The sequence below is a fragment of the Podarcis pityusensis genome, assembly GCF_964106645.2.
Source record: "Podarcis pityusensis genome assembly, chromosome: 1".
NCBI lineage: Eukaryota > Metazoa > Chordata > Lepidosauria > Squamata > Lacertidae > Podarcis > Podarcis pityusensis.
Window position 1 is genome coordinate 110,496,092 of NC_138028.1, and position 23,363 is coordinate 110,519,454.

Consider the following 23,363-nt stretch of genomic DNA (forward strand, 5'->3'; position numbering starts at 1 on the left):
ATGAGCTTCATGGCTGAGTGGAGATTTGAACCCGGGTTCTCCCTAGTCTTAGTCCAACACACTAACTTGCTATGCCACATTGGCATAGTGACAAGAAATCCTGGCATCTTCTCTGGAAGCCTGAACCACTAACCCACATTTGCGATGGGGGGAGGCAGTTGTGAACTGTGATCTGCAAAAAGGCACTCTGCACATGCTTAAACTCACCCCAGTGCCCTAAAGATCCAAGACTCAAATGACACCTTGCCTCATGCATTTGTTAACAGTAGATGAAAATCTCTGGTTTAAAATAAGTAGGAGATTAGTAACAGCAGATTCATATTTGTGGCCGTAAATCATGGCTATCACATTGACATGGGGCCACTTCATAAAATTGTGGTGAAAGCATATCATGTTCCTTGTGGGAGGCAAATGTATGTTTTAAAAGGCATGTACCCTGGTGCCAAGAGACATGCTCGTGCGATAGGAAGCCATGATTTACTGGCATTTCTCACTTAATGTACATGCCTTTAAACCCCCCCCCCACACATTTGCCCTTAGTTTGAGCGTGTCTTTTTTAAAAAATATTTTTTATTGGTTTTTCCATGTATACATCCTCTAACAATATTTCTCTAACAATTTTCCATATTTCCTCCCCTGGATTTCCCTCATATTCCCATTTTATTTTATTTCCATATTACTCACCCTGCATGTTGTTTCCCAAAATTTTCCCAATACATATAATCTTACTTTTTGTTATATACAATTGTGTTTGCTTATTCAAACCCTGCCAGTGAGTCCAATTCTTTATGTTGTTTCTTCATATATGTTGTAAATGGTTCCCATTCTCTTTTAAAGTCTTTGTTATCCTTTTCATGTAATTTATCTGTTAATTTTGCCAGTTCTGCATATTACATAAGTTTCCCTTGCCATTGTTCTTTCATTGGTATTTCTTCTGTCCTCCAAGCTTGTGCTAATATAAGTTTGAGTGTGTCTTGAGAGGGCTACATGGGTAGGTTCGCCAAAGGGTCAGAGGCTCCCCTGCCAAGGGCTGAAATCAGCAGTGGTTGTTGTGTCCATTTGGACGGGCAAAACGGGAAGGCAGGGAATCTAAGTCGATGGTGCCAGAGTGGGTGCCAGATGGAGCCAAAGCCAATGGCAAGCAGAGCCAGCTAATTCTAGTTTTGTTCCCATCTTCCTCCCTGCTGAGTTCTCCAAAGGCAACATGGTGGTTAAGGAGGAGAGAGCTGACAGGTAGTACTACCTTGCTGACTAGTTGTAAGTCAGAATGCATGCTGGACAGCTCAGTTGGCTAGAGCATGGTGTTGATAATGCCAAGGTTGCAGGTTCAATCCCCGTATGGGGCAACTGCACATTCCTGCATTGCAGGAGGTTGGTCTAGATGATCCACAGGATCCCTTCCAACTCTATGATGCTGTGAATAGTCTATGAATAAGGCAGGAAGGTAGGGGTGGGTGAGGGCAAGCTGAAGTTGGTGGGCCAGTGCCCCATGTACCCTAATGGATTTGCCCTCTGCAGGCTGAAATTCAGATCCAGTCTTCCTAGAAACATGGGCCAGTTCCTCTGAAAGGGTACGGATTTTACTTCTCGATCCGGCCTGCGGACAGTCTGGGAATCAGCGTGTTTTTACATGAGTAGAATGTGTCCTTTTATTTAAAATGCATCTCTGGGTTATTTGCGGGGCATAGGAATTTGTTCATCCCCCCCCCAAAAAAAATATAGTCCGACCCCCCACAAGGTCTGAGGGACAGTGGACCGGCCCACGGCTGAAAAAGTTTGCTGACCCCTGGATTAGAACTTCCACTTAAAATCTAAGGGCCAAGCCTGAGGTGATGGAAGCAGGCCTGTTTACTTGAGCTGACATAAGCAGAGGGTGGAAGGGGAAACTGACAAAACAAGGTGCTTCATCATACATAATTTGATACGGCTATCATAGCTAATAATCACAATCCATTTATCATCTGATGTAGCGATGGCCCAAAGCTTAGATTGCTTTTGTGAAGGGGTAGGAGGAAGGTTAGACATGTTCAGGGAGCCCAGGTCTAGGGACAGTGGTCTCAGGATATGGGCTGAAGGCACCTTGAAGATCTGGGTCAGGTCAGTGCTGAGATGGGTGACCAACTGGGGACCACACGTGCATCACCTTGTGTTCCATTGTAGAAGAAAGGCGGGATATCCGTGCAGGAAAGAGGGAACGTTTTTGTTTTAAGTTGTCAGCCGCAAGAACCAAATCCACCTCCAGCGGCAGCACCAGACGAAGGCTGTTGCCATCAGGTCATAAGAACTGCCAGTCGGAACAATTGTTCCATCTAGATTGGTATTATCTATGCACCAACTGGCAGCGGCTCTCTGAGTCTCAGCCAAGGATCTTCCTGCTCTATTAGGAGGTGGCAGGTTTTGGGAACATAGGAAGTGGCCTTGTACTGAGTCAGATGACTGATTCATTTAGCTCTCCAGAGTTTCAGACGGGGGACATTCCCAGCCCAACCTGCAGACGAACAGAGCTGGAGACTTTCTGCCTGAGCCACACCTGTTTTGCCTTGCCTTGTTTTGTTTTTTGGCATGCTAGTGCCTGAACATCCCAAGCTATGACCAGGATTCAGCGATGGCTGATTCAGAGTAGGCTCACAGGAAGAGAAGGAACAATCTCCCTGTAGAATATCTTTTGTACGTTAAACACAGAGGAAAAGCGAGGAAGCAATGCCCATACTCCCCCTCTCCAGTTCTCTGTTGACACCTAAACTGGAATTCCAACACCATCCATTCTCTGCATTTGTTCATCAACATTTTTAGCAGTTCAGGATGACTAATCCCATCTGTAGCTGTGGCTTAGCATTCTCAGGTGACACAGCAAAAGGACCACCAGATAGGATTCAGCAAATGCCTCTCTTTAAGCAGGAGCTCTTAAATGAGATGCCTGCCGGCCAATCCAGGGAAGGCAGGGAAGGCTTTGTTCCTGTTTGCAAACTTTTAATGTCTCTCTTGCAGCTTGCTACACACACTTGGCTCATTCCCCACCCCCAACTGCAATATCAAAGTGGACTCTTTAATCCATCCTGCACAGGGCCAGTTTTCTCGTTTGCACATCAAAGGTATATTTGTTGTGCAGCCTGCACATTTTCTTCACAAGAGCAAAGTACTATATTATGTGTCTTTTTAAAAAATGGCAGTGCTTCCCCTTCCCCCAGCATTCTTTGCAATTGTGCTTGCAATATACACCTACAGTTTTGTGGCATCAGTTACTTAGCAGCAGTCCATGGTTTCTTCTTCAAATCACTTTCATGTCATGCTATTTTTTTAGTATTCTTTTAAGGTGGGTGCGTTTTTTCTTAGGTAGTTTTTAGTTGTTTGGGATAGGAATGCACACTTTACAATATTGTGATTTGTGGCGGGCTGTTTGTTTGCTTTTTTGCATTTTTCAGTGGAAAACAGCATAACTGTCTTATTGTTACTGAAAGGTCTCTTATAGGAGTTCCCCATCTCCAAGATTAAAGAAGTCAGTAAATGCTTTTGAATGGTCCTGTGGAAAGACCCCTGGCTGGCCCCCCCTAGCAACTGGAGTCCAGCGCCTTCAACAAAGGCCCAGCAGGCAGAAACCTGTCAAGTGTGACTTTTATCTAGCATGGGTGATTCAAGGGTGTGAAAAGCGTGCAGTTCCTGAATTTCCACATCATTGAAATCACCTTGTTGGAAACAGAGTCACACCAGCTGAGTTCCTGCCTGCAACACGTCAGACAAATAAAACGGGCAACCACCTAACCACTCCCTGAAATTTAAAAAAAGGAGACTGTCACACTATGTGTCGAAATGGGGTGTGGGAGGGGAGAACAGCCAGGGCCAGAGTTGACCCCTATATGTGAGAGGAACACGGCAAGTATGTGGTAAAATCCTGTTTTTTAAAAAAATATCAAAATAACAAAACAATAAAACACCCCAACACCCAGCAGATATGGGAGGCTGTGCAGTTAGGCAATTTCAAACCCTTAATGGTTTTATGGGAAGCAGGGCTCTTTAGACACTAAGTGGTATTACTTACCTACTACATTTGGAAGTACTTCTGCTCCTTCTGCAGAGTGGCACCCTTGATATCTGCTCCAGGGTCCTGCCTGGACATAGCGACTGCAGATGTGCTGCTCTCACGTCACTAGAAAACACAGGCAACATCTCTTCATCCTGTGGCTGCAAAGGGGGAAATAAGAATCTGATGCACACCATACAAAGTGTACATTCTCTAAGCCCCATTCCACTGTTCCCCAAAAGAACTTTTAAGCTACCAAAGGGATTGCATCTTCATCACTTAACAATTCGCGGGGAGGAATAAATCGCCCCTCTCAACTCAAGGGATTTTGGATGAAGGGTACAGAACTAACCTCTAAGCTTGGTTCACCCACACTCCTCCTCCAGAGCGTTTCTCAAATGTGGATCTCCAGCTGTTGTTGGACTGTAGTTCCCATCATCCCTGACCCTGGCCCTGCTAGCTAGGGATGATGGGAGTTGTAGTCCAACAACAGTTGGAGACTCAAGTTTGAGAAACACTGTAAATGTGAATAAGAATGTCGTTTCATAGGTTTAAGGACCATGGGGGTAAATGGATATGTGTATATCTGAGTGCAAATGCTGATCTACCTGTTCTGTATGGTTTTCAACTGAATGCACAAGTTACCATCTACATCAAGATCGACATTTGAATCTATATCCAGCATCCCTACTGAAGCACACACCTGATTTAGGCCTGCTGCCCTTAACCCAGCAAGTGGTACACACAATGAAGGCTGCTTACCTGCCTGGGGATCAGGCAAGGAGGATCTTCTCATGGTCCCATCAACAAGTGTAGCTTGTTGTATGGTAAATTGTCTTAGGGTCTTCTCTGTGGTGCCCCCCACCCCTGGTGATTTTTCAACATCAGCTGAAAACATATTTTCACACAGGCATCTGGTGCGAGCCTAGACGGATATATTTTTATGCATGCCGCTGAACTGTTTCAATGGTTGGATGCTGTGTTTTTTTAATCTTGTTTGAAGTCATGCTTCATATTGTTTCGGAGCCATTGTTGAATCCAAGGAGATGGAGACCAGTAGCCTTCCATGTATGACTGCATGCAAGAGCCACCTAAACAGAATGACTATTTATCATGTTTGAATATGACAAGTCTGAATCCTGCCAAGTGCCCCAATAAAAAAAGGGGGGGTCTGTTTACTGCAATAAAGGGAAGGGAAGGATGACTTGCATATTTAGCTGCTGCCATTGCATTTGTTTAAGCCTTCCTGGTTAGCTGGTTGTGCCAAATAAATGTTAGAATTACCAATAATGAATAATAAGAGGCAATTGCCTAACCCAGTGACATTGAGACCGTATGAGCAGCTGTCATTTTCTACCTCTTTTAGCTTTCCTCCAGAGCTCTGAGGGAAGCTGATGTGAGCATTATCAGCAGCGGAGGTCAACTCTAATGACTTTTCACCTTTTCTTATCCATTTTTAGGTTCATTTGCTTGAGCCATTTAGGTTTGCTGCGCTAAACCATAGCAACCTTGCCTAAGCTGTCCCTTACACACTTCTGCCATCAGTGCAGGGTTAGAATAAAAGAATCGTAGAATTGTAGAGTTGGAAGGGATCCCAATGGTCATCCAGTCCAACCCCCCCCCCCCCAATGCAGGAATATCAGCTAAAGTATTCATGGCAGATGATCATCCAATCTCTGCTTAAAAACCTCCAAGGAAGGAGAGCCCACCACCTCCCTAGGGAGTCTCTCCCACTGTCTAACAATTCTTCCTGTGTTAAACCCAGAGAGGTGGGCTGGAAAATTCCCTTGACTCCATTTTTCTGCAGAAAATGTCCTGGTTTTAGAAAGTCATTGGCCTCATTTGCACATCACTTTAAACCACAATGAAAACTGAGCTAAGGTTTAAATATGCACATGCAGTGTGCTAGTACAAGTACACTCTGGTGAAATCATGGAAACTTTTCTCCTGCTAGGATTGGAGCATGCTTTAGCTTAGCATTCCTTCTGAACCCTGGGCTTGTGGTTTGTTTCCCACAAAGAAACCATGAGTGGTAAACAAGAAGAAATCTTGTGGCTAGTCCGGAGAGAAACAAACACCAAGTGCAGGTTTACTCGTAACACTAAGCTAGACTGTGACTTATTCCCAGGCGAAGAACAGCAGAAGGAGGGGAGCAAAGCATGTACAATTTCCACAGTCTGCATCAGCCATGCTGCCTGTTCACATTTAAACCATAGTTTTGTGCAACTACAGATGAAGGTGATGTGGAAATGAGGTCAATTTTTCATAAAATTAACTAGCAGCGCAACAAGCGAACAAAACAGCATGCCAGGTTGGGCAACCAGGATAGATATAATACCAGTCAAATCTAAAATAAAAGTTGCAATTAACTTTTTCCAGGTTGCTATACCTAGGAAGCGGGATGTGGGTGGCGCTGTGGTCTAAACCACTGAGCCTCTTGGGCTTGCCGATCAGAAGGTTGGCAGTTCGAATCCACGCAACGGGGTGAGCTCTCGTTGCTCCTGCAAACCTAGCAGTTCGAAAGCACGTCAGAGTGCAAGGAGATAAATAGGTACTGCTCCGGTGGGAAGTTAAATGGCGTTTCCGTGCGCTGCTTTGGTTTCGCCAGAAGTGGCTTAGTCATGCTAGCCACATGACCCGGAAAGCTGTCTGTGGACAAACACTGGCTCCCTTGGCCAGTAAAGTGAGATGAGCGCCGCAACCCCAGAGTCGTTTGCAACTGGACTTAACTGTCAGGGGTCCTTTACCTTTACCTATACACAGGAAGCACATCTATTTATGCATGCGGGTCTTCATAGTCATGTTACAATTAATGACGCCTGTTTCCAGTGCCTTCATTTGGGTGTAAAGGTGGCATGCAGCGCTGTTGTTCTGCCAGTGCTGCAGACTTCTGCTCATGCCCTGTAACCTTCCCTTTCTCTTCTCTGTGCACCCTCAAAATCTGCTACAGAGTGTTGGCGTACAGTGCTGGATACAACCCTAAAAATCTAATGTGAAGGAAATGCATGCTACGGAGTTGTCGTATTTTTAAAATATTTACAAGCATACCAATAAAAAATAAGTTCCCAAGGCAAAGCTTGGGACTCCTTTGCCCATAATGCTTCAGTCACATTAACAGTGTGGTTTAAATCCTATGCATGTTTACTCTCACTGTGCTCAAGAAGGTGTGTTTAGGATTGTAGCCTGTGCATTTTATGGGTTCCACCCCTGCCCCATTATAGTTCAGTTCAACAACTTTTGACGGTTGGGGCGGGGGGACTTTTCCACATACTACAGCTTGTAAAATTTGCATCTTTTTAAAGTTTTGCTTCCGAAATACAAGTACAATTAAAAATGCAAAATCAGTAACTCATCAGGTGAGATGGTGGAGAGGATCACAAAATCCAAACTGACACTTATACCAGGTCAGACTAATTCATATTCCACAAGTGTCTTGGAAAGAAAACAGAAGACATCCTGTTTTGGCCCATGAGAGCACAGCGGTGAGAGCACCGTGATCTTGCGCAATTCCAAACTGAGATCTTCCCTCAAATAAAACACTTTTCCAGGCCACGATCTTGCACGGTGCCCCAAAACATACATTTTTTTGGTGCCGTATACTCATGCAAGAGCATTGACCCTTCCAAAAAAGTGTGTCTTTTGGGTTCTGTGATCTCCTGCACATCACATGACTCCTGCAGGAACACTGCTGGGAAGGCATGCATCCCAGTTTGGGAACTCAACATATTGAAGCATATGCTATTTGCTTGTTTAGCCTAGCAAGACCTACTCTGTCAGTATCTCTCTAAGGTCTTTAAAACTGGGGATGCTCAACATTGAACCTGGAACCTTCTACGTGCACAACACGTGGTTTGTTCCTGTGTAGATCATGAGTAGGGAACCTGTGGCCCTCCATATGTTGTTGGGACCACAACTCCCATCATCCTTGAACATAGGCTAGGCCAGCTGGGGCTGATGGGAGTTGGAGCCCAACAACATCTGAAGAGGCACAAGTTCTTCATCCCTGCTGCAGATGGCTGGTGTATATGCCTCAGCTGGTAGCTATTCTCAAGGATCAGAAAAGCCATGAGATACACAACACAAACCTTCCAACAAGTCCCTGAGCAGAGCACAACTTGCATCCCACTTAAAGCACTTGCAGCGGCTCCACATTGCCATTTCTCCCAGTGAGTGCATAATAGACGCCATTTTATATATCTGTGCTCAAGACGCAGGTATGCAGATGTGTCAGCCACCCATTTGTGTGCTTGTACCCACAGCATTGTACAGCACACGGCAAGCATTCATGTTCATTCCATAAAGCCATCCTAACTTCCACCCTGAACAGACAGGGGCAATGAACATGAAAGTTACATTTTAAAGACCTTTTGTAAACGAGAAAGAAAGAAAGAAAGAAAGAAAGAAAGAAAGAAAGAAAGAAAGAGACATTGATAGCAGCATGTGGCCCAAATTAGGTATGGATATCTAGAGTGTTTCTCTGGGCTGATTTCTGAGATACACAAATACACTTGCTCCTTGATAAATGTCAGTTGTCTGCATGATTGGCTTTAGGCTCCTGCTCTGTACTTGTTAGCAATGTATTCTGGAACACAGGAAATAAAAGGGGTCCCCTCCCATTGATGTGAATGCCCGTTCTGATAACAAGCAGGTGTAATATTATCCGCTAGCACACATGTGGCTGTAGATATTTTTGAACAATTTCTGCATTCACATTGCAACTTAAGGGTACTCTTAAATATATCATAGGTCTGCAGTTTTGTTCCAGCCCTAGCTAATATTGATCGCTATGGCCTTAAAAAAAAAAAAAAGCTACTGTGAAATGGCTTTTACCATCTTCAGATTTCTGAAGAATCTGCTCACTCTTTCCATACACAAGCTGCTACCCTCACCAACTGCTTGCTACAGAATACAAAGTTCTGCCAGCACATGGAAGACAAAAGGCGCTTCCTCTGTTTTTCTGCTCAGACAAAGTGAAAGGCCTCTGCGCTCACAGACGTTTGGATGTTGCAACCCAGCAGTTTGCATGGATTGTGGATGATATACGGAAGAAGCAGGCTGAAAATCCAGATAATCTGAAGACAGCAACACCTCCTTCACTGTAGGATGCTGGATTGTTTTAAAATGGATTTTAAAACATATTGCAGGACTTGCCCACCCAAACGGTATAATCGCCACATTCTACCTATGCGATGCAAATGTTTCGATTCTTGTATTCTATATTCACTGTTCTCTCACACTCCAGAGAGCAGTTCCTGCCATTTGAGTTTAAATTGCCACCATCTGTCTTATTTATTTTGCTCAAAAATTAAGACCAGAGTTTACTCTCACAAAGGGTCATGTGGCTTTCCCCATTTTGGGGGTGGGTGGTGGTGGGAGAAACAGAGAGTTCCAAGTTACCTATGTGCAAAAGCACGGTTGTTAAGACTCTTAAGATTATCCATGCAGAAAATAACACACACGAAGAGATTCGGTTTTAACTCCCACAGAAATGCAGGTCCATACATTAATAATCACTCAGCTTTCCTTACGTAACTCTTGAAAATTAACTACCTCGGGGATAAGCAGTTCTGTATTTCATCATGCCTATTGGACAGCCCTAAAAGTGCTTTCTGCAGAGAGACAGTGGTTTCTGCAACAAGACTATCCTCTTTTTTTTTCCTATTTAAAAACGTGATCCCGGTTTAGTTCCTGTTCTCTTTTCTCTTAGCTGTCCACCAGTCCTCTTCCCACTACTCTCTATCCATCTTGCTTTGTTGTCAAAGCAACAGGACATAGAGCTATGGAGACAGACAAAATTGCTAGTTTAAGTCCCTTAACCAACCAGAAGCTGAAGTGAAGGCAGGCAAAAATCAATAAGAAAACCTGCCTTGTCATTGGCATACCCAGAAAGCATATAATAGCTCTCCTATGTACTTCCTGCCTTTAACTGTGAAGTGCAATTAAGACTGAACTTTAAACAAGTTTGATTTTATTCTTCTAACCTGACTAACCAAGTCTCAGTGACATATCAGGAGATAGGCTATTAAACATCTAAAGAGCACCCACATACTGACGGATTTCTTATTTTGTATGAAGGAACAGGCAAGTAGGCTCCTTCAGGAGAAAGGGCTCCATTCATTCTTATGCACTTCTCTCAGTGTATATCCCACCATATCCTGAAGATCTGGGACAGCCAGTATACTAGAAAGAGAAATGTACAAATACCCTTTTGTATTCCGTTATTGTTGTTGTTGTTGTTAGTAATACTGTAAAGATAAAACTTGTATACAGCCCTTCATCCAAAGATCACAGGGTGGTTCGCAACATAAAAATACAAAATGAGAACACAAAATACATAACAAAAACAAAACAAAATCAATACCCCCCCAACCACATTTAAAAGGCCATAGAATGTTAATCAGCCAAAGGCCTGGTTAAAGAGAAACGTTTTTGCCTGGCACCTAAAGACATGTAATGAATTAATCTGGACTGAGCTTCAGTTTGTTGGCTCTCATCCAGTCCATTACCAGGGCACAACATTAAATAGCTAGAAATGCAAGAAGCATTTAAAACCCACACATTTCCTCTGTATCTTTTTAAATTGATGTTTATTGCAAATTTATTAGAGAAGAAAGAAAGAAAACCACAAAACCAGAACAAAAATACAATACAATAAGCATCTACATATCTTATAACCATAGTTCCCAAAGCCAGCTCAGAAAGAACCACAAGACTTTGCTTGTAAACTCTCCTTGGGGACACACACAGGTTGTTGGAGCTCCCTGGAGAGGAAATCCCATAGTTTTATACATTTCCTTGATGTCAAGAGACAGAGAGAGAGAGAGAGTGGCCAAACATTGTGCATGGGAGATACTGTTAAGAAGTCTCTCACGATCTCTGATTTCTGCCAGACATGGATGCCTGTCCCATTCCATTTAAAGCTGTTGCACACAGTGACTGGAGCAGTTGTTCCATCAAAAAGTGGACTGTCACAATCTGCAGCTGATGAAACTTCTAGGTCAGCGGTGGGGAACTTGTGGCCTTGCAGGTGTCACTGGACTCTTAACCTGCATCAGCTCCAGCCAGCAGAGCCAATGATCAATATCTAGACACCTGCGAGTTTTCCACTGTGTTAATCAAGGGCTCCGCTATGTAAAGTGTATCGCGGTGGCACCTGTACACAGTCCTCTCCAACATCGCCACTCTCTCCAGACATATAAAAAAGCCTATGTAGTGCCATATCAAAATGTCACCACTCAGCATGAATTGGAAGGAACAGCCAATTGGTGGGCAAGCCTGGCTTCTCTCACCCGAGTGCATCAACAGTCCAGGCACCCACACCCTCCACCACCTATTGTGATGTGGAGCACACAACAGCACAAAGAGCCAGCTGCACTGTCCTATTATTCCTGGTCTCTGGAGCCTGATGATGAGTACGCAGTGCAGTCAGACAGGCTCTAGAAAGTCACTACTCCATCATTTATGGCAAGGGATGCTTTTTAGATTCCCTGTTAACAGGGGTTTGTTTTTCTCCTCATGCGATGAAATCCACGCAGTGCACAAGAGGTTTCTAATGGGGGAAAGCTTTCATTCATTTTTATTTTTCCCCCAAGAAAATGAAGAAGCACAACTTAAGTCTCCACAAAAATAGACGCTGCTGTGTGCAGTTGCACCTTGCGAAAGGAAGGATGGCTTACAGCGTGTATTCCAATCTATATGTAAAAGCAACGGGAGGATAAAGATTAGGCATAAGTTTCAGCGCTACTACAAATTTCAGTGACTTTTCCTGCAGGCAGCAGGAGGAGAGGCCATCATCACAGCTTGTGGCAGCGAATCCCATACTTCATTATACATAGCGTTAAAGAAGTAAAGAGTTTTCTCTCCCCTGTGTGATGTGGGTGGCAACACGTTGGAGCATCTTAATATGAATCACAGAACCACAGAATTGTAGAGTTGGAAGGGACCACGAGGGTCATCTAGTCCACCCCCTAAAAAGCTGGCATCTTTTTTTTGCCCAACGTGGGGCTCGAACCCACGACCTTGAGGTTGAGCCTCATTTCTCTTTCTTCCCCATGCACCATTTGAACTGGAAAGCCCTCCAAACACCGTGCCATATTCCACATTAATTCCGAATGATCCTCAAACTGCAAACTACTCGCTCCGTTCACCCACGTCTGCTAATCAGCTTCACGTACATCTTTCTTGTTTGTTTCTGGTGAACCACGGTGCATCGTTTAGGAGCTTTTTTGGGGAGCGTAAGAAAACGCCTCCCCCTTAAAACCCTTCCTTTGAAACCCAAAAGCCTCAGGGCTTGAAAAACACTCAGATCTGGGAGGCTTCTTCCAGCGTCCCCCGCAAAGAGGTCTCGCCCATCGCCTTGCGATCGCGGGCGCGCGCCACCTTGTGGAGTTTCTAGCGCCGAGTGGCCCCTTCTTTGCACAGGAAATGCTCGTTTTTACTTCAGTAACCAAGATCCTTTAAGCAGGAAGTTAGGTGTGGTCTGTTGAAGGAGAATCACATTAAAAAAATAAATAAAAAGCAACATCACTACTCGCCCCCCCCCCCCGCGCACAAAATAAAGAAGGAAAAAAGGACGGTGGCGTTTTTGCTGCATCTTCACGAGGATCGTGTGCCAAACCCCCATAAGTGAACGATCTTATAATAAGGGTAATAATGCATGACTTATGCATCTGCAGTCTTGACAAAAGGACCGTGTGTGTGCGTGCGCGCGCGCTGTTTCCTAGACATGGTTTTCTACCCACTATCCCATTTTTATTGCTAACGTTCCCGCCGCCGCCTTTTCGGATCGCGCATGTTTTGCCTGTGACAGGGAACCTTTGCACATCGGAAGCGCCGCAGGTGCGCTTCGTCCGCAGCACCAAAACCTGTTTTCCTGGTGCACACCTGCAGGAGTGTGGTGTGTTTGTCTGTGTTATTGGAGACGGAGAGGGAGGAGAGAGAGGCTGCAGTTACTCCCCAAAGAGGAGGACTCCGAGGCGCGAAGCCGATGGACACTTGTTATGTATATACCTTGGGGGCGGGAGATAATTTTTTAGGCTGCAGACTCCCTCGCTGCGTGCCATATTCATCTTATCCTTGCTATTCCGATAGATCATCTGGCACTCAAGCTGTTAATCTTCTGTTGCTGTTACTATTTAATTGTTTGGATAATGTGCTTTGCTTATTCAGGGTGGTTGGGTTGGTTTATATATATGTATATAAAAACAAAAATAGGATGTGGCACAGATTACGCTTTGGATTTAAGCGTTAAGCATCTTTTTCATCGGATTATTTTTATTTTCCAGCGACATATGCGTTGAAAAGATTTCCATTCTCAGTTCTGGAAGGAAAAAAATAAAATAAAATGCTTACATTTGAAAGTAATAGGCTTAATTTTTAAGAATAGGGTTTGACTGTTGTTATAGCAAGCCCATAATTCAATTAAGGATTCCTCCCATCCCTAAATCTATGTACTGTAAAGTTTTTCGGCGGGACGGTGCTGTATTCAAGTGTCCAGGCCCGATTCCTTGCTTTTTGTGCATATATGCATATATATCACATTCCTCTGGATGCAGCAGGAGTGGTGCCATACCACTGAATCTTTTAGGTAAAGGGACCCCTGACCATTAGGTCCAGTCGTGGCCGACTCTGGGGTTGCGGCGCTCATCTCGCTTTATTGGCAGAGGGAGCTGGCGTACAGCTTCCGGGTCATGTGGCCAGCATGACTAAGCCGCTTCTGGCGAACCAGAGCAGCGCATGGAAACGCCGTTTACCTTCCCGCCGGAGCGGTACCTATTTATCTACTTGCACTTTGATGTGCTTTTGAACTGCTAGGTTGGCAGGAGCAGGGACCGAGCAACGGGAGCTCACCCCGTCGCGGGGATTCGAACCGCCAACCTTCTGATCGGCAAGTCCTAGGCTCTGTGGTTTAACCCATAGCGTCATCCGCGTCCCTAATGATAGAATAAGACATCCCTATTTTCATCAGAGAAATGTTGGAGGGTATATGCAGATATGCTATGCACTTCTGTAGTACGCAGAAAGACAAGTTTCAGCTTGCTCCTGTGCACTGCTTTCAGTATGAGAAGATACTCAGTTATTATTTTGCTGATTCCAGAATCCAGCCTTTTACTCAGTAGTGGACCTCGGGGTCTCAAATGTCAGCGGAGACCAGTGCAGAGCCCAAACTCGGCGGTCTGCCTCTCACTCAAATCATAGTTGTGGTGCCCCGGAGGCTCCACACCCAGTGTGACCAAATCGGTTCCGGTCCCCTAAATCCAGCTCTGGACTGGATGGGAGCCCCTCAACTGAGGCTGAATCCCAATAAGCAAAAACTGCTGTGGGAATGTGGGTGGTTCCCATATCCTGGAACTAGGATATATGACTTGTTCTGGGCAGGGTTACACTCCCCACAGAAAAAATGGGTTCATAATCTGGGATTATTCCAGTATCCCACTTTGTCAGTGATGTCTCAAAAGGATTCTGTGGCTAGGAATGTGTATGCCCAGTTTAGACTGGTTTTCCAGCTAACTGTTGTTCCTGGGCTGGGATAGCCTGGCCTCAGTTGTCCGTTCTCTGGTGACCTGTTTGGACTACGGTAGTGTGCTCCATGTGGGACTGCCCTTGAAGACAGTCCAGCGGCTGCAGAATGCTACTAGGTTAGTGAATGGGCAGCTTGATGAGACCATGTGCTACTGTGTTATTAGCATAGAGTTGTTGTGCTTGAGTGAATTTTGCAAACTGTATGATTTCTAATCTGTAATGGGAAGAATAAAATAGCACTTAACATATTAGGAATGTTATTTTTATTCCCTTAAAATCCTTGTGATGTAGATGATTATGCCTCATTTTACAGGCGAGGACTACAGCAAAGGAAAACATCCACTTGCCTAGCTAACAAGCTGTTTGATAAGTTTTTAGAAACCAGGCAAAGATTTTTCTTCAGCCTTTGGCTGATTAACATTCTATGTCCTTTTAAATGTGGGTTGGTTTTTTTGGGGGGGAGGGGAGAGTATTGGTTTTGTTATGTTATTATTTTTATTATGTATTTTGTGTTCTCATTTTGTATTTTTATGTTGTGAACCACCCTGTGATCTTTGGATGAAGGGCAGTACAGTCATGCCTTGGATCCTGAACGCCTTGCGAGTCAAACATTTTGGCTCCCAAACACCGCAAACCTGGAAGTGAGTGTTCCAGTTTGTGAATGTTCTTTGGAACCCGAACATCTGATGCGGCTTCCGATTAGCTGCAGGAGCTTCCTGCAGCCAATCGGAAGCTGCGCCTTTGTTTCCGAACATTTTGGAAGTTGAACGGATTCCGGAAGAGATTCTGTTCAACTTCCGAAGTACAACTGTATACAAATTCAATCAATCAATCAATCAATCAAAACAACCAGTGAGCTATCAGGCCCAATTTAGTGTGTTGACTGTTGCATATAAATCCCTAAATGGCTTGGGACCCAATTACTTAAAAGTGTGTCTTCTCCAGTATCAACCATATTGGACCCTATAATTTGTAGATGAGGCCTTGTTGCTGATGCAGCCGTCGGGGCCTGCTTAGTTGGTGTTGACCGATGACAGAGCCTTCTCAGTGATGGCTCTCCATTTGTGGAAAGCCCTCTTTGGTGAGTTTGTCACCACCATTATTAACTTCCAGCATTTGGAAAGCATTCATGTTTACCCAGGCCATTGGTGGCTAAAGAATGCTGCTCATGGGAACCCTGAGATCACTGGATAAAGCAATGTGTTTAACTGTAACTGTTTTTAGAATGTCTTGACCATTTTTAAAATGCTTTATGAAATAAATTGGGGTGGTTTTTGCCATCCTGGACTCCTTCGGGAGGAAGGGCGGGATTTAAATCCAATAAGTTTTCTTTCTCTCTCTCTCTCTCTCTCTCTCTCTCTCTCTCTCTCTAACCCCTATGTTTTGTGTCTCCTAGCACTTTTTTATACATGGGACACAACTGTAATTAAGAAGTGCAGGATGAAAAGATGGCGCAATCAGTGCTGGTACCACCAGGACCTGACAGCTTCCGCTTTTTCACGAAAGAATCGCTGGCAGCTATTGAACAACGCATCGCTGAGGAAAAAGCGAAGAAGCCCAAACAAGAGCGCAAAGACATCGACGACGATGAAAACAAACCAAAACCCAATAGTGACTTGGAGGCTGGCAAATCACTGCCCTTTATCTATGGAGACATACCTCCGGGAATGGTGTCAGAACCCTTGGAGGATCTCGACCCATACTACCTTAACAAAAAAGTGAGTCTTTGCTGTGAGTTTAGTGCAAGTCCCACCGGAATATGATGGGATGGAAATCCTGCACCCTTTCGGCTGAATGCTTTTTAGCCCGTGCAACTTACTGACGCTTATTATTATTATTTTTAAAAATGATATTTATTAAAATTTTCAAAAATACAGAAAGTAAAGATTAAAGTACATTCAAAGCCTTATTTTCATACATCCACTTTCCGGGACTCCCCCCTTCCCCCACCCCTACCATATTCCACTTTCATATTGTTGGCTCCACAAGCTCTCAGTTCTAATTGAAACTTAATTTGTTTAAACCATTATTCGAATTTAAAATTTATACACTCCTCATCAATACCCTTAATAAAAAAAACAAAAGTTCTCTCCCCAGGGCCCACCCCATTTTCATTCCACAATTTCCCTTTTTTTAATAATAAGGACACCCCACACAATAGAAATATAAGAAATAAGAAATGAAAAGTATAATAGATGAAAAAGAGCCAATTCAGAAAAAAAAGTTGACAAGCCTTTGGATTTTAGTTCTCCCCCCCCTGTCCCCGGTTTAATTTCCCCCTGACCACCAAACCATGTTATCTGCCTGGAATTCTTAAAGTCCATAAATCACCTATTTCCCCCAACTCCTTGCTGGCTTTTTCTTTTTATAGTTATTTTTTTAAAACATTTAACTTCAAATCTTTAATAAAACTCCCCCCATTGTTCTTTCCAAGTTGTAGTCCAATTTCCTCTTGTTCCGCTGCTAAAACGTTCTAATTCAGAAGTTTAGTAACTCTGCAGGGATTATTGTTATTCAGGAACAAAAACTTGCGTTCAGTCCCTTCCTTTCTTCAATAGAAAATTCTATTGTCTCCTTTAGCTGAACACCCTGTAGACAAAATATTATTTCCGTTTTGCAGCTTTCCCAGAAGATAACCAGTCCTGTAAAATTCCAATGGTATTTTTCCACTTACGACCATCTTTGTAATGTCCCGAAACTCCTCTAGGGGGATTGTTGTAACTTTGTTTTCTCTAGTCCAAAAGTCCGATTGTTATCCATGTTTTCGCCATTTTGTATCCAAGTTTTAACGGGTTATAGCAAATTGTAACAAATTTAACCAGCAAAGTTCTCATAATAAAATCCTCTCTGCTTTCCGACTTTGACAGCTACTTTGACAGCTGTCAAAATCTCCGACTCTTTTCACCAGGCTCTCTCTTCAATCACCCCGGTTCCCAGGGGGGGGGGGGTTACGTTTCCCTTTTCCCTCAATTCTTCCTCCAGCACAGTTCTTGTAGTTCCCCATCGTGGAATTCTTAGTTTTTATCAGCAATACAAATCTTTTTGGACCTTGGTTTCCCCATCCTTGTTTTGGAAGGTTTACAATAGGGGGGGGGACTGACTTCCTTTTTGGATCCCCCCCCGCTCGTGTCCAATCCGAAAAAAAAATTCTTTTTTTCTCCTTTTGAACCCGGTTTCCAAATTACTCACGGGTTGTTGTTAAGAAGTCCGAATTTTCAATGGAAGAAGTCAGCGCTCTCCACCGGATGGCATGCGGCTTCGCTCGGCAGGGATAGCAGAGGACTCAAAGCACCACGCTTCTCCCCGGCACCCGATCCGTAGCCTTTAAAAAGGCTCCTTCACGAGTCGGGAGGGCGCTAGCGGTGCCAGCCGAGTCTCCATGTCCACGGCCTCCGTGGCCGTGGTTTTTAAGGGTCCCCGCATCGCCGGTGCGGTAGGACCCAGCCCCTGCCGAGCAGGCTCCCTCCGGAGCTCGGAGGGAGTCCGCCATTCGGCGATGGCGCCAACCCGGAAGTTACTTACTGACGCTTATTATCCAATATGTTCTGTTTTTCTTAGTTGACTTCACTGACGCTGGCCATAAATAAGTGCTACATAGTAGTGTTTATAATATTCCACTCCTCTACATTTGCATACAGTGAAGCAATTTTATTATATGATGCTTGGCATTTCGCGGCAATTGTTGCTTACATTATCTTACACCTAGGGAAGGGCTTGAAAAATGAATGAACAGAGGTTTTATTAATTTCGCTGCTAGCAGCACATCTTCCTTTAGTAATTTTTTTTTAATTATTAAATACATTTTGCAGTTGCCCTTTGGCTCCTTTATGTCATTTCTCTACAACAAGGTTTTTTACACTACATATTTTGTTTCTGAGCTGTCCAGTCTCAAGCAAGGTTTGATTTTATTTATTTATTTGCAAAACAATTCTTTACCTCCAACATTAAGAAAAACTAATAATACCATTGTGGTAAATAGGATAGCAGTAGCTGTGGAACACTACTCTCAGAAGGGCTAAGGCAGCTTTCCCATAATGCAGTGTGAAACTGTTGTGTAAAGCAGTCGATTCCATAGATGGCAGCATTTTCTTGCTTCCATATTCAGAACAATCAGGACTGGCCTTCCCATGAAGCAGTGTGAAGCCGTTACTTATTCCACGTATGACATCCTTGCCTCTGGGTGTTATTCCATAGGAGCAGGGCATATAATTTCCGCTTTGGAAATGTTTAAGGGCAGAACTGTGCTTCTCCCTCCTATACAATCTGTTTATTAAGCCCCACTCAATGAAGAATCGTTAACTTTCAAAGGTTATGTCTTTCAGATGACTTATTCTGTATCGAGTTGTTTTACTGTGGGGAACAAATGGTAGGTTGCAGTTGAAAGGTAGATAAGGTTCCTCGCTTACCCTCTGCCTGGCCCTCTCCCGCAAAGTAAAAGGCAACTCAACCATGAGGATTTTAATCTTGGCTGGAAATGTCATTGATTTGATTAGACGTAGATGTACCATTTCATTAGAAATAGAGAGGTGACGCTTTCACTTAGCTCTGCTTAGCTATACATGGGCAGATGCATGGATAATTTCTGTGATTTCTCCCATGAACCCAGATCTTCCTGTTTTGAGCATAAAACAGCCCTCAGACATGGCAGCTCAACAGAAAACACTATATTAGGAAAGACTTCTTTTAAAAAAGTATATGAAACAATCAGACTGGAAGTGAAACATCAGACCAAGTCCAGCATTTTGCAAAGACAGATATCTTTCAGAGCTCACAAATGTGTAGGCCTCCTTTTGTTGTTTGCCCCTAGTATTCCTTAATTTCAGGTGGCGTGTCTCTGTATGTGGAGGTTCCACTAAGTTCTCATGACTCATTGCCATTGATAGGCCTATCTGCTCTGATTCTCTTTTAAAGTGGCTATCTTATAGCAATGAATTTTGAAGTTCACATTGTATGAAGAAGTTTTGTATCTCCTTTGTTTAAGAGTAACCCTTTGGAAACTAATTAGTCTCTTGAATTATTTGTTCAACAATACAGAACCTGGAAAAAAAGAACAATGGCAGCCCCACTTAGGGTGGTTGTTGCTTGTTGGCTTGTACAGTGGTACCTCGCAAGACGAATGCCTCGCAAGACGAAAGAGTTTTCCGTTTTTTGAGTCGTTCCGCAAGACGAATTTCCCTATGGGCTTGCTTCGCAAGACGAAACGTCTTGCGAGTTCTTGCGAGTTTGTTTCCTTTTTCTTAAAGCCGCTAAGCCGCTAATAGCCGTGCTTCGCAAGACGAAAAAACCGCAAGACGAAGAGACTCGCGGAACGGATTAATTTCGTCTTGCGAGGCACCACTGTATTTTTTTTGCAGGTAATTTCTGCAACATGTCATCGACACAAAAATAGTGTGTTAGTATTGGATGTATACTGCACCATCCATTTGCCATTTTGCTTTCATAATTGTTCTGCAATATTTCTGCATTATTGCCATATGGAGGGCACTCTTGTTCTATAGCACAACGAAAATAGGACAATAGAAACTCATAATATATGTGGTATGAAAAGGTATAGGATTTTAGCAGGAAATTATGAGACATGCACCTCTTGCAAACAAAGCAGCCTGATTGTTACAAGCTTGGTGGATTAGAGGGATGCTGTTGATGAAATGTATCTTGATTTCAGTAAGCTTTTTAAAAAAGTCTCGCATGATATTATTGTTGAGAAGCTGGTAAAATGTGGGCTGGATGAGGTAACTGTTTGGTGGATTTGTAGATGGTTGACTGACCAAATGCAAACAGTACTCACTAATGTAGGCATGGCCAGACTTGGCCCTCCAGATGTTTTGGGACTACAATTCCCATCATCCCTGACCACTGGTCCTGTTAGCTAGGGATGATGGGAGTTGTAGTCCCAAAACAGCTGGAGGGCCAGTTTGGCCATGCCTGCGCTAATGGATCCTCATCATCCTGGGGGAAAAGTGACAAGTTGGGTGCTGCAGGGTTCTGTCCTGGGACATCATTGTTCAATATCTTTATAAATGACTTGGATGAAGGAATTGAGGGGATGCTCATCAAATTTGCAGATGACACCAAACTGGAAGGGGTCACGAATGCCGCGGAAGACAGAATTAGGATTAAAGATGACTTTAACAGATTGGAGAACAGGCCACAAACTAACAAAATGAATTTCAGTAGGGACAAGTGTAAAGTTCTACACTCGGGAACTTAGATGTTCTTCAGCAGCCTCACCTTTTGTAGCTCCCCCAAACCAGGAGCTGAAGCTGTTTTCTTCTAGAAACGTTTTATGAGGAAAGATGGGGAGAAAGTAGATGAGGCTTGAAGAATAAAAAACCTGCGAGAGGGAAAGACATTGTGAAAAATTAAGTGCAAACATTCAGAGCTCAGAGATGATCAGAAGGAGCAACTTCTTGTTGCTACAGAAAGAGTCCTTTATGCTTCCAAGGATTCAGATTAGGCCACCTACTTGCTAATCCTGTGTCCCTCCTGTTTTAAGTGAATGGGTCCAGCTTGCCTGCTTACGCTTCCTCAGGGATGTGCAGGGCTCCTGGTCACATCATGGCTGTTTTCAGAACAAGAGGGAAGGTCACTCCTTTCACCTCGCCCTGTCCCTGAGCAGAGAGGAAGCCCTAGTTCTACCTCACCCCATATATGTGTATTCAGGATCAAACCTAGATGTCCCTTGGAACTCGGGGAATTATCGCTTGCTGAAATCAAAAGGCAAAGCTTGGTGTAAAGTTTTAACTGCAGATTTCCCACCCACCCCTTCACTGTTTCTAAATGAGAAGGCATTTTTTTAATAAAAAAAATGTGATGCAGCTGTTATAGGAGGATTGTGAATAAAATATAAATGGTTACTTGATTGCTGTTGATGGCTAAATGTAGACATGAGAGCACAAGCAATTCATAAAAAAATGGAATAGGAGGAATAAATGTATTAGCGGCGGCGAAAACCTGGCAGAGAAACAAAACTTGCAATCTTGGCAGGCATGAAGGAAAACAGCCATTGTAGTTATGCAAGTGTCTACTCTCTTGTCAGGGGAAAGACAAATATCTCAAGTGCTTCCTATAGCATGTGATAGTAAAAGCAAACCAGCCCTTGTGGCCTGAGTTTGTGAGGTACGTTAGACTTGAACACGTGCAAGCAATTATTCTAAACTCTTCATATTTGAATGCATTGCTACAGCAAAGCAGATGTCACTGAAGGTGTGAGAGACAGCTTACCAGTTCATTCCCTCTCTTTTCTGTACAAAACGAGGATTGAAGGTTTTAACTGCAGTTAGAAAAACAAGCTAAGCACTTGCACCCTAATGCGGTCAAATATGACTTTGTTTCAAAGGCAGTGGGACCTTACAGCGGAATCCTAAACATGTATACTCAGAAGTAAGCCCCATTGCATTCAATGAGACTTACTCCCTGGAAAGTGAGTGTAGGGTTCACTCCGAAGCACACTTACTGGGCTGTAAGCCTCACAGAGTTCAGCAAACTTCTGAGTAAACCTGCAGGCGGATTCTGTTGTTAAAACACATAAAACTGCAAACCTGAAGATGTTGCGAAACTGCAGGCCTGAAGTTGTTGCTTAGGAACACAGGGAACTGACTTTTACTGAGTCAGAGCACTGGTCCTTGCAGTTCAGTGTTGTCTACCCTGACTTGCCAGTGACTCTCCAGGATTTCAGACAGGAGACATTCCTAGCCTTGTCCTGGAGGACGCCAGGGATTGAACCTGGAACATTTTGTGTGCCAAGCAGATGGTCACCCACTGCCAAACTACCGCTGTGCAGTTGTAGGAAGCCATTTCCAAGCATCAACAGGGCCGATGAGGTAATAGGGATGAGGGGGCCGCAATAACAAGCTGTATCTATTCTGAATCCTCATTCTGTTCTGACCAAATGCTGCACTGCTCTACCTGCATGCAGACTAATCCTTTTTTAAAAACAGCAACAGCTGTCTTGAAAACAACTGCAAGGACAGAGCCGGTAAAACCCAAATCCAGTTCTCAGGTGGAGGCTCTTTAAAATTCACACACAATGGTCTTACAGGTCCTGGCTGGAAGTTAAATGCAGTGCCGTGCAGCCAATTGCCACAGAGGGTTACATAAGATTCTAAAAACAAAGAGCCCCACTGGATCAGGCCAGTGGCCCATCTAGAGCAGCATCGTGTTCTTACCGTGGCCAACTAGATGCCTATGCGATTCCCAGCAACCAGTATGCAGAAGCAGTTTGCCGCTGACACGGGAGGTAATATAGCCATTGATGGCCTCACCCTCCACAGATTTCTCTAATCCCATTTTAAAACCAACTTGGTGTCAATCACTAGGTGTTGTGAAAGCAGATTTCATTATTTCACTATACGCTGTGTGATGGAGTCCCTCCTTAAGTATTAAGTTAGTCGTGACTAACGTAAATCCATCGTTTTCAACTGATCTAACTCTGACTATGACTTTTGGGCTGCAGCCCAGGATGCTTAAAAGTCACCGAGTCCTTGCATTGCTTTCCATACCAGGTGTCGCGAAGGAGAACAGCAATATTACATTTATATTTGTAAACTTATTTTTAGGCTGCCTTTTTAGGCCCACGCATAAAAACACAATGCATCTGAAAACAAAAACTAGGTGTTTTAAATGGCAGCGGTACAAAATTGTTTTAAAATATAGGCCACTTTAGAAAACAAAATAAAACGGCAGTGTGGATTCTAGCAGCTAAAAAAGTATGCATTCTAAAAAAAAAAAAAGGTCTCTAGGTTAAAAAATATATAGGCCTAAGTTGGGGGGGGGGGCAACGGAGTCTGAAATAAATAGGTTTTTTTTAAAATTCACCAAGATT

The 23,363-nt window shown here is 43.7% G+C and overlaps 1 protein-coding gene across 2 annotated transcripts in view; it reads left to right on the forward strand.

The window, feature by feature from the left end:
- The window catches only part of LOC308486382 (sodium channel protein type 2 subunit alpha), a 97,235-nt gene that overhangs the window by 20,041 nt on the left and 53,831 nt on the right, over positions 1–23,363 (forward strand). For both annotated transcript variants that reach the window (XM_081023195.1, XM_081023196.1), the window contains exon 2: positions 15,936–16,257. In XM_081023195.1, the coding sequence (XP_080879321.1) occupies positions 15,988–16,257 (270 nt within the window). In that variant the 5' untranslated portion in view covers positions 15,936–15,987. The remainder of the gene's footprint in view (positions 1–15,935; positions 16,258–23,363) is intronic.